We start from the raw sequence: 11,571 nt of genomic DNA on the forward strand, positions 1-11,571 counted from the left end.
TATTCTCTTTAATGGGTCTTTGTAAACATTTATATAGATACCAGTGGAATGGAAGAACAGGAAAAGGAAAAGAGGCGTCTTGTGATAGAGAAATTCCAGAAAGCACCTTTTGAAGAAATAGCAGCACAATGTGAATCCAAAGTGAGTAAGCCACAGGGTAAAAGGGATGGTGGAGGAGTTTTATTTTGTGAACATTTTCTTAGTCATTAGGTGGTAGGTTCCATGCTTTATGCAGATCCACAGAACACAAGGTAATGAATGTATCAGGTAGGGACTGAAAACCCTGACAGCCTGGCTAGGAGGCCTCAGTGATATCTGTGTGTAGTACAAGCTGATGGAATGCCAGATCCCAAACTGAATGGTGAAGATTATTGTTGCCCTGATACTTTCTGGGCAGTAGTTTTCAGGGACTTAACTGTGAGTGTTTTGTTTTATGTGTCTCTTGGTTTGTTTCTACCAGTGAGACTAGGAAATGGATGAAAGAGGAACTTTACATTAAATTCCAGTGTATGGGACAGAAGAAACCAAAACATGAAAGTACTTTGTACCATCAGCTTCATGGTTTCACTTATGGCTTTCCTCTGTAGACTGTGTTTGTATTAGCACAGATGGGTATTAGGGAAATAAAGAAATCCATTCTTAATTTTTTTTCTCCATTGTAGGCAAATTTGCTTCATGATAGACTTGCTCAAATATTGGAACTCACCATACGGTAAGGATTTTATTACTACAACAGCAATAAAATAACAAAATAGAAATTATTAAACCCCTATATAGATTTGTGGTTGATTATATTTTTAGGTAATAGTGCTTTTCAGTTAGGCAAACACAGATCACAGAGGTGCTTCCGTCTTGGTGTCATTCTGTTCCCTGGACAGACCTCGATAGGATTGCTTCTAGTGTCTTCTAGCTGTCCTAGCTTTCCTTTTTAGATCATTCCTTCCTTTAGCCTGCTGCCATAAGGAAATCTGGGTAACTTGGAAGTCTCACATTCTAATGATATGTTTAACCAGGTAATTTGTCATATTTAACCATTTTGACCTACAAAAAACTGCAGTTTTATATGGTTCAACCTCACCATTGTCTCCAGGGCAGGACTAGTTGTCCCTATGCATACGGCTCGCTTGAATCATTAAATTTTCCTCAGTCATACCTATTTCAGTCCTATTGTAACTTTATGTCCCAAACATAAGGTATCTGACATACTTGATCATGGCATTACCTGCTTGTATCTGGTGGTTCTTAAGTAGAGAAGCATGGGAGAGAGACAATGACAGGTTCCCTATAGGGAAAGCACTTACACAGGTCCCTCTGCCGACCTCCGTGTGGACGCTGGCCTGTCTGAGGGAGCACAGTGGATGAGCTGTAGTTCAAAGCTATGCTTTTGGAGGTTTTTTAATACATCAACTGTGTCTTTTATATCTTTAACTTGATTAGCTAAGTCTGTGTTGCTTCAGCCCCAGTATTCTGTAAATAGGAAAGACAGGTACATGCTATAGTCCACTTGCTTTTTTAGTTCAGCCTTTTTTCTGCTGTCCTGTACAAAGCATGTTTTCATCAGTATCACCTCTTATTCTAGGCGTTTCCCCCTCTGTTCCTGCCACCCCCACTAAGCTAACAATTACTCATTTAAAAATTTTTGGAACAGAAAATCAGACTATAGTATGCGATATGTGATATACCTTAGAATCAGATAAAATTGATGGCTGTGAGCATTTAGTTATTTGATGCCTGTTAATTATAATAGTAATGGTCTATTTTGTAATTGATCTTATGCAACATGTTTTATATGTTACTTTTGCTAATTCTCACCACACCCTTGAAAAGATAAGTAGGTGCTTCTCCAGCCCCCTCACCCCCTGCTTCCAGGTAAAAACAGAGGCTTTATTTAGAGAAATAACTGGCTGGAGGTCACCTGGCTACTGAGTGGAAAAATCAAAATTCAAATCCATAACTGTTCTTAAAAGGAATATTGCTAGAACCCCACCATATTACATTTAATCACATCGTCATAGCTCTGTGGATTTAGTATTTTAGGATAAAAATTATGGCTAATCCTCTTTTATTGATATTGCAAATACTACTAATAACATTTATTGAGCACTTACTACTAACTGTTAGTATTTATTGAATACTTACATTGTTCTAGGCTTTATATTAAGTGCATTATTTCATTTAATATTTATAACAAAAACTTAAAAAAGGGTAGTGATTAATTTTACTTGACGAATGTAGAAACTAAGGAACACAGAAGTCAGGTGACTTATCCAAGGTCACCTAGTTGGAAGGAGTAGTTCTGGATCACTTACATCATATGAAGAAGTCTTTTGTTCTTGTTGGATGGATTTCTTCTTGTTCATTTCCCTGCTCTCCCTAACAGACAGAAGGCAGGGTTTGTGCCCTTGAGAAACAGAAGAGTCTTATACTTCAGTCTCCATTGTTCTTTCATTCCCTTGGACCTGCAATAAAGAAAGTAATAAGAAATGCAGAGAAGCAGGAAAATATAGTAAGAGTAGGCAGCCCCACAGATGATCCAGTTACTGGAATTAGTAGACAAGGACAGAAAAATACATACACACACGTACATTAAAGAACTTCAAGGAAGAGAGTCACATGTTTTAGGAGAGAAGAGGAAACTAAAAAAGAACAAGGTCATAATGCAAGAACAGAGTGACACAGTGTGTGAAGGGAAGAATTTCAGAGGATAAGCCTAATGGTATATTGGAACGCTACAGAAGAACACTCTACATTGCTCGTGGGAATGTAAAATGTGTACTTTGTGAAACTTTAGCAATTTCTTACAAAGTTAAACACATACCTGCTCTTGATCCTATAATCCCATTTCTCAGTATTTACCCAGAGAAATAAAAACTTATGTTCACAGAAAGATACAGACATGAATGTTGTAGCAGCTTTTTTTATAATTTCCAAATGTCCATTAACAGGAGAGTAGATAGACAATAGACAAATAATGATATTCTTAATATAGTGAAATAATATTCAATAAACAGGAACACTTTTTTATGCTAAAAAAATAAACACATTGAACAAAAGACATAAAAGAGTATAGCTTGTATGGACAATTCTTTACAGGCTGTATGTATAACTGAAATTCAGGAACAAGCAACTCTAATCGTCAGCAGGAGAGATCAGAACACAGTTGTTGGATGTGGGGATGTGAGAGTAGTGAGAAATTAACTAGGGACACAAAGGAACTTTTTGAATAGCAAACATGTTCATGATCTGTATTGGGATGTGATTATGCAAGTGTATATACATTTGTCGATTCTTGTTGAACAGTATACTTAAAATCTATGCATTTAACTCTGAAAACTATCCCTCAATAAAAAAAAAAAAAGAGAGGTATTACAAATACTGAAATGGGGATTGCAAAATAATTATTAGTTACAGAAGTAAAATAATATGTCAGGAAAGTAGAAACAACTAAGTAGCTTAAGAACAGTTTACAGTTAGATAATTATATGAAATTAATATTTGTGCATACATTATTTAAATTCATTACTATACGAATGGTAATGAAAATGTATTCCCACATATTCATAACTATAAAACACTAACTCAAAGAACTATTTATGACTTACATGAAATAATCCTGTCTCTGAAATATGCATAAAAATACTTCATAAATGAAAACTCATACCTTTGAATAGAAAGTATTTTAAAGGCACCAGTTCTCTGCAGATGAATCTTTAGTTTTAGTCAAAATCTTCACAGTTTTTGTTTTTTTTTTATACTTGAACAAATGATGCTAAAGACAGTGTGTAGAAAATCCAATAGAAAACAGTCAAGAAAGTGTCATGGAAAGAAAAACAGGGAGCCTTGCTGGGTAGGAAAGCATGATAGATCTTTGGTATCTACAGTAGGATGGACTTGTGTATAGTTAGGTAGACTAAAGGAGAATTTGAAATATAAATGTCCATGGTTTTCAGGGAAAAGAGCAGGTATTATGTGCAGTAAATCTTGTTTGGACAACTACTAAAGACTTGACAAAGGAGGGAGGGTGGAGGATTCTTCACTATTTTTACCAAAATAGAAAATTTTAACTCTGTTTAGGAAACTATGTGGAAATACTAGAATTTATATAGGAATATTTTTTGTGATTTTAGTCTAGGGAAAGTATTCCTTAGCATATTACAAAGCTGAAAGTCATAAGAGAATGGTATGGATTTTTTGGTACGGTTTTTTTCGGCAAGACAAAACTCAAAACACAAGGTTCAGATTCAAATAGTACAGTTGTGGAAAAGCATTTGTATCATACAAAAAAAAATTAGTTTCCCATACTGATAAGATAAAAACATTGGAGTACAAATATAGGAAGTGGACTCAAATAGACAATTTGTTTTAAAAGAAACAGAGTGGATACTAAATCTTTTGTAGATATCTTAGTGATATATACTACTAGTGGTAACCCCAAAATTAAAAATGAGTGGTTCCCCTTTTGCCTGCCAGATTGGCAAAGATTAAAGAAAAAAAGAGAACAAGTGCACTCCGGTGTTGAAAGTATAAATTGCTAGTAATCTGGCAATATGTATCAAAGTCAAAATTGTGAGTATACTTCAAGAAATTCTGTTTGTAAGACTATAAACCTGGAGACAATAAGGATAAAAATGATAGGTGCATATATCCAGTGGACTAGATCAATGAACAGTATGAAATACTATGCTGTCAGCAAAAAGGATACTATGTGTACACATGAAAGATATCTCTGCTAATGAAACAGAGCAAGCTTACCTGAATGGATGTAGTGTAATCCTACTATAAGAAATTGTACACACACATATTCAAAAGAAAATGTCTGGTTTAGATTTAAGAACAGCTTGATAGTACTACAGTCCTTTCCTCCATAGCCTTGTAGCTAACCAGCAACGATAACGATGCAAGGTGTGTCTCACTCTGCTGTGTGCAGGTAGGTAAGAGAATGCTCTGTGAAATGAACGACTTCCAATGTATCTGTTGACAGTGACTTGTTCTCTTACAGCCCTCCTCCCAGTCCATCAGGAACGCTAACCATTACTTCTGGGCATGCCCAGTACCAGTCTGTCCCAGTCTATGAGATGAAGTTTCCAGATCTGTGTGTGTACTGAGTGGCTTGCTCATGAAGACCTCAGCATAGGAGCCTAAAAATTAAGGCCACACCGAGTTTTCAGGGTTTACTTAATGCGTGTTAACATACTTCTGGAGAATAATGGTGAGACTTCTCTTTAACCACATGCTTGGCGCATACCACATTAGAAATGGTGGAACCGAATGTGATGTGGAGTGCTTTTGAAGATGGATTTCTGTCCTGATAATTTCTTTTGCGGTTCCCGTTGGCTTTTGAAGTTCGACATGTATTGATCTCCCATTATTCCATAGTTAAACAGTGTATTTTAAACTTTTCACAAACATATAATTTTTAAAAATTTGCCTTCAGAGGGTTGAAGATGTATGAAGTGTCTACTGTATTTCTTCAACATCTACACAACCGCTTAGAAATAGAAGTGCTTTTGTGTTCAGTTATCTGCAAAAGCAAATACATGCAAATATATTGCTAATCTTGGGGCTGAAAAAGTGTTCTGTGGCTTGTTGTCCCCATGTTTTAGATGTTGTGAATATATAACAACATGTGATAGACATTCCTCAACTTGTTTATGGTAATACTCCTAGAATATGACCAACCCTACAATCGCCATACTTAAAAGTGTCTAGTTCTTGTAATACTGTGTTTTCTGCCAAGGGTTTAAGCATTCTACTTGAGAGAAGCTTAGAGCTTACTCTTGGCACACCAAACTGTGCAATATTTTTTTACATCATGAGATGTATTAGTTTACAAACTATACTTTGAAATTATAGTAGTATTTTGCTGTGGCTCCATTAATTAAATGAGATCTATATTTAGTGTAGGGAAAAAAAAGACATTTAAAACAGCTACTAGTTCACCTGTGAAGAGTGTGTATGTTTTGATTTCTATCAGAAGCACATTATTTACATTTTTATATTGTGCATTGTTTAAAATCTTCATAGTCAAAAAATTCTCCAAATGGACTTTTAATTTGTAAATTTCAACTGTTAACCCATATGCATCTGTTTAGGATTTGTTGTTCTATTACATTTGAAAAGAGTGCCTATGGCTTTAGCAGGCAAGCTAAGGATCCTCAGTGTAAGCTTCTGTTGATTTAAGCTATCAAGATTACATGTGTACTCTACACGTGTGCTCACAGGCCCTTAGTGTTTTCTTAAAATTATGTGCATTTTAGTGAATTCCATCACACAGCAAAAATGAACAACTTTCTTTGCAACTCTTAGAAAATTCTCGTAGGACATTTTTATAGAATAACCTGTTTATAATTATATTGCCTTTTCAGATTCAATTTCTTTTTACAAAGAACAAATATACATATCAAAATTTGTAGTTCAGAAACTACTTTTGTTTTTGTTTGAAAAATTACAGTGAGAATGGCAGGTTATAAGTTTGTGTTTATGATTATTGTGTACCTTTACAACAGAAAAAAGTCAGGAAGTGAGAAAAGAACAAGCGTACCCCATATGTTTTGAATAAACAAGTACAGTATCTTGAAAAATCTTGCAGAAGATCCTGGTCATTTAAACCCATAAAATGGTACTCAGCCCTCCTGGGCAGTGTTAAATGTAGGTAAGCAAGAATAATAGTGGAGATGTTGAATGGCCTTCTTGCAGCTGTCAGTATAACTTTGCCTCTTGATCAGGTAAAAAGTTTCATCATATGATCGGCCAAGTTTTAATTTTTATTTCCCTTTTTTTCTTCTGTATTTTTAAAGAAATCTGTTATTTTTTTGTGCATTAAAAAAAATCTAAGCAGGGGGACATGCAAAAACAATCATCATCCACTTGGATGTCATTTTATAGATTAACACTGTGTGCTTTTGTATGGAAAAAATATATATAATTTAATAGTATAAGTAAAGGAGATCTATATTCATTTGCACTCATGTAAAACAAACTTTGCTCTATAAAATGTCAAGTTTCTGTGCTTTAAAAAAATGCATGTATTGCATGTAAAGGAAAACCATTTGAATTAATGTTTATCACACCTTTCTCTCAGTCTGTTTGTAAACTGTTGTTGTGGGGTTTTTTTCTTGTTCTTGTTTTTAAATCACAGTAGACGTCTGTATATCCTAGATTACTGAGCTGGTCTTGTTAATGATTCCCCAGAAGTGGAGCTTTTCTTTGATTTGTCCTTTCCAGGAGATCGCAGGAAATCCTGCCAGGTAATGGGTGTACTATATTAGAGCCAATTTGGAGACTGAAAGTTTAGGGTTTGTTGAAGTTCATTGTATGGCTATATTTTTGTAGATATTTAAAACTTAATAATAAAACTGTTATCATTCTCTTTTTGCGTATACACTTGCTTCATTTTTTTCCTTGACATTAATTAGCTAACATAAACATTCCTTATATTTGTGTTGCCTTTGACTGCTTATGTAGAGTTTATCATTGGAGTTCGTCTGAATACACACACACACACATGTGCACACATAACACCCTTCATGCTCCTGAACTCATTAGCTTTTAGAATAATACCACACTTTACCAGCACTTAACATCTGTCTTCATCCTGTCTGAAAATGGAACTCATTTGTCTTTCTCATGCCAATATATGTAATGTATCAAAGTGAGGTTTTTTTTTGAAATGTAAAAATTCACTTTGCAATTCGTGTAAGCAAGAAAACAAAATCAGATCATTTCTGTAGAAGTAGATATTTGTAAGAACTATTACACTTACTAAATTAAGTTTAATATTTTGCTTTAGTTAAAAATGAAGAGCTTTTATAAAAACCAAGCTGCCATGTGGATGCGTCTTCACATAGTGGAAGAATCAGAACGGTAACTGCCATCATGACGAGATGCAGTGAAGGTGGAGCTCATAGTTTGACCAGGGAAAGCACAGGTGCCACCTCTGCATCCATCTCAACCACCCCCTATTGAATACATCATACAGAACCTCTCTCAAAAAAACAAAACAACGGCTCTAGTTCCCTCTGCCACCCTGGTTTGCTTATTCTACTTCCAGGAAGCTGTGGTATAGACGGAGCAGTCTGTATTATGTGCTTTGTCACATGCTTTCTTTCCAGCCTTAACTGGTCAGATCCTATCAGCTGTTCTGATAAATACTGATTTCAGGCACTAAGTTCATATGAATGAAAAGGTAGAGCCAAAGTAGAGCATCACATGCTGCCTCCTATTTCTATAAAATTTGACTTTCCCTTGTGCTTTGGGTCACAGGCTCTGCCTTTGGAGAACTTGGGCTAGGACAAAGGCTTACACTCGAGGATTATTCTGGGCTGCGATCCCAGAAAATCCAGCCAGGGCCTGGAACTGTGAAATGCAAGGAGAAAAGGCTCATTAAGACGATTCATGTATGAATTGTCCATTGCTGTAGGTGACTGGACGTTCTCATAAGGAGGTTCGTGAACTCAGAACTGGCCACCCAGGCGATGAAAGCTGGGGAAGCGTGTATCCTTTCATCCTCAAGGGGAGCCTGTGGGCAGCAACATTTCTGGGTTGAGTGTTTGTGCTTGAGCCTTGAGTGATTTCCCAGGGTGCCCCATGCTTCCTTCCCAGAGAAGTCCTGTGTCAGAACACAAGAGGAACAGAAGTTTGGAAGGCAGACCTTGTCTGATCCACCTCTATAAACGAGGCAGGTCAAGGCCCGTGTGGAACTGGTTATCACAGCAGTGTGTGGAGTAAAGTCCGATGATGTAGAGTCAGGTAAACAATGCCCAGCAGAGCACCATCTAGTTGGGCAATTAAGGACAAGACTAAAGGTAGGAGCATCAGATTTACAATTTCACACTACAGTCATCTTGCTTAATGAGTCGAGGGATTTTTAAAGGTGGGAGATTTTAGGGCATGTTTGTATGCTCATTAGAGTGATACAATAGAAGAGGATAAATTGGTTTAAGAAGGAAATACTGGGGTGCCTGGGTGGTTCAGTCAGTTAAGCATCCAGCTCTTGATTTTGACTCAGGTCATAAATGAGGGTCATGAAATCAAGCCCCACATCAGGCTCTGCACCAAGTGCAGAACTTGCTTAAGATTCTGCAGCGCCCCCTACCCCCATGCATGAGTGCTCTCTAAAAAAAAAGAAAGAAATATATACAGGAGTCAAACCCTAGAGAATACAGTAGAGCATTATACACAGAGCCTAGTTGGAGGGATTGACCTTTGATCCGAATAAGGAACACTTTCTTGTAACAAGAGGGAAGAGAGAGACGGTAATTTTGTAACTTTGGCAGCAGGAAGACAAAGCCATTGCCCCTGGAAACCTTCAATTTTCTCAGTTGGAGTATTAGCTGAGACCACTGTTGCTAGACAATTCTCCATGTGTCTGTGTGGTGTGAGCATGCAGACACTAACAGCCTTTATTCTGGACTGTGTTCTCAAGAATGTGTTCTAGCAAACGGATTCTACTCTAGGAAGGTAGGAATGGTGTCGCCCCTTGGAGCCAAGGGCAGACCTGCTTACTATCCCATATAATGTGTTTGGGGCGCCTGGGTGGCTGAGTCGGTTAAGCATCTGACTCTTGGTCAGCTTGGGTCTTCATCTCAGGGTCGTGAGTTCCTAGGATCCCAGCATGGAGCTTGTTTAAAAAAAAAAAAAAAAAAAAAAGTTAAAAAAGTGTTAAAAAATTTAAAAATTTTTTTAAAAAGTGTTCTGGGATCAAGCAGGCTAACAGCCAGTGTGCCGTTTCGGGTTCCTGAACTAACTCCCTGCCTTGCCTCAGGGCTGGAGGGACCCATGTAAATGCTGACACTCTGCCTACTGCCATTACTAGACAATAAAGTCCTTAGTCTCTGACCCTGGGGTGGGGGTGGGGGTCTCATGTGCTCTGGCGGCTTCCGTGAAATGCTGAGGAACTTAGAAGTTGCAAGGAAGGTGAGTCTCAGACCCTTCACAGTCCTGCAGGATCGTGAGCTGAGTGCAAGCGGGAGGAGCGGGGGTCTGACGAGAGGAGGTAGAGCGCGGAACAGTTGGAAAGCAGAAAAATCAACTTTTTAAGAAGAGGGTGGGCATCGCAGGAGGTTCTGTGGTTGGGAACCAGAGTGAAGCGGGTCGGCTCGGCCGCTGTCTTGCTCGAGCACCACCTGGCCGCACGGCAAGGCGTGGAGAAGGCACGGTCACCGCACCCGTGGCCGGCCTGGCCCTGGGACTGCCAGTGGGGTGGGCAGCTGGGCCCCAGCTCCGGGCTGCGGGAAGCGGGAGCCGGCCGTCGCCCTCTGCCGCTGGCCGCACGCGGGCTGGCCGCCGGCTGCTACTCCTGCGGGTCTGCCCGCGGCTTCCCCTGGGCCTGGAGCCTGCTTTGCGCCCGTGTGCAGGCCCAGAGGGAGGACATCGGGGTGGGGGGCGGGGGCGGGGGCGGAGGCTGATCTGATAGAGGTCCCAGGCTCTCTCCCTTCCAGTTGTAACCCTTCGCTGACTGCCTCTCCTGTCCTCTGTCTCCCGTCTCCGCACAGGCTTTCCCTCACTTGCCAACTAAACTTGATCTCAAGAAAAAAAAATAAAATAAAAAAATTTAAAAAATAACCTTGCTCTCAAGTTTTTGTCGGGGGGCTCACTTCTGGGAAAGCCCCAACTTAGGCTGTTATAGTACCTGGTGAAAAATGTACCGATGTGCTGGATTCCATCAAAAAGGGCTCATCACACAAATCCCCTGGAAGGCAGGAAAGGAAGGATGGCAGCTAGTGGCTTGGCATCCCCACCTTTTAGTTTTTGTTTTTGTTTTTAAGATTTTATTTATTTATTCATGAGAGAGAGAGAAGCAGAGACACAGGCAGAGGGAGAAGCAGGCTCCATGCCGGGAGCCTGACGTGGGACTCGATCCCGGGACTCCAGGATCACACCCTGGGCCAAAGGCAGGCGCTAAACCGCTGAGCCACCCAGGGTCCCCCCTCACAACCTTTTAGTTTCTTAACCTTGTTGCCAACTTGAGAATATTTTCCTGCCACGAGGAGGTCAGCGACACCAACCTCCAGCGGCTCTGCTCTCCCATCTGGCTGAGGAGCCAGCAGGGACTCTCACCATCTCACTCCCAGACACGGTTTATGGAGCTCGAGAACCAAAGATGTGATGGGAACCAAGGAGTTTGTGTTCCTCCCGGATATCGAGGGAGATGCTGGTAACAGGCGGCCTTCCACCTGCTAACACCGGAGCACCTCTAACAGTAGGTGCGTGGGTGGATGGAGGGATGGATACCATTTGTTTATTACAATTACCCTGATCTTAATCTGCCTCTGTCAGCAAGGACATTTAAACCCCCAGAACTTCCAGCCACTGGGATAAACCTTATTAAAAAATACATATATATGGACGCCTCGGTGGCTCAGCAGTTGAGCGCCTGCCTTCCATCCAGGGCATGATCCTGGAGTCCCGGGATCAAGTCCCACATCAGGCTCCCTGCATGGAGCCTGCTTCTCCCTTTGCCTGTGTCTCTGCCTCTCCCTGTGTGTCTCTCGTGAATAAATAAATAAAATCTTAAATAATAAAAAGTCCAGGATCCAAGACAAGGGTGAGCAGTAATTCTCCGTGGGGTGG

General features: G+C 39.7%; 1 protein-coding gene across 6 annotated transcripts in view; it reads left to right on the forward strand.

Annotated features, from left to right (window-relative positions):
* EFR3A (EFR3 homolog A) overlaps positions 1–7,369 on the forward strand; it is a 105,531-nt gene extending 98,162 nt beyond the window's left edge. For 4 of the 6 annotated variants that reach the window (XM_077847274.1, XM_077847271.1, XM_077847272.1 and 1 more), the window contains 3 exons: positions 38–141; positions 663–712; positions 5,000–7,369. In XM_077847274.1, the coding sequence (XP_077703400.1) occupies positions 38–141; positions 663–712; positions 5,000–5,105 (260 nt within the window). In that variant the 3' untranslated portion in view covers positions 5,106–7,369. Of the gene's footprint in view, positions 1–37; positions 142–662; positions 713–4,999 lie in introns of those variants that run through there. The other 2 variants (XR_013351855.1, XR_013351856.1) reach the window with 2 other exon arrangements.
* Positions 7,370–11,571: the final 4,202 nt, after the last annotated feature.

The sequence above is a fragment of the Canis aureus genome, chromosome 14 (genome assembly GCF_053574225.1).
Source record: "Canis aureus isolate CA01 chromosome 14, VMU_Caureus_v.1.0, whole genome shotgun sequence".
Lineage (NCBI taxonomy): Eukaryota > Metazoa > Chordata > Mammalia > Carnivora > Canidae > Canis > Canis aureus.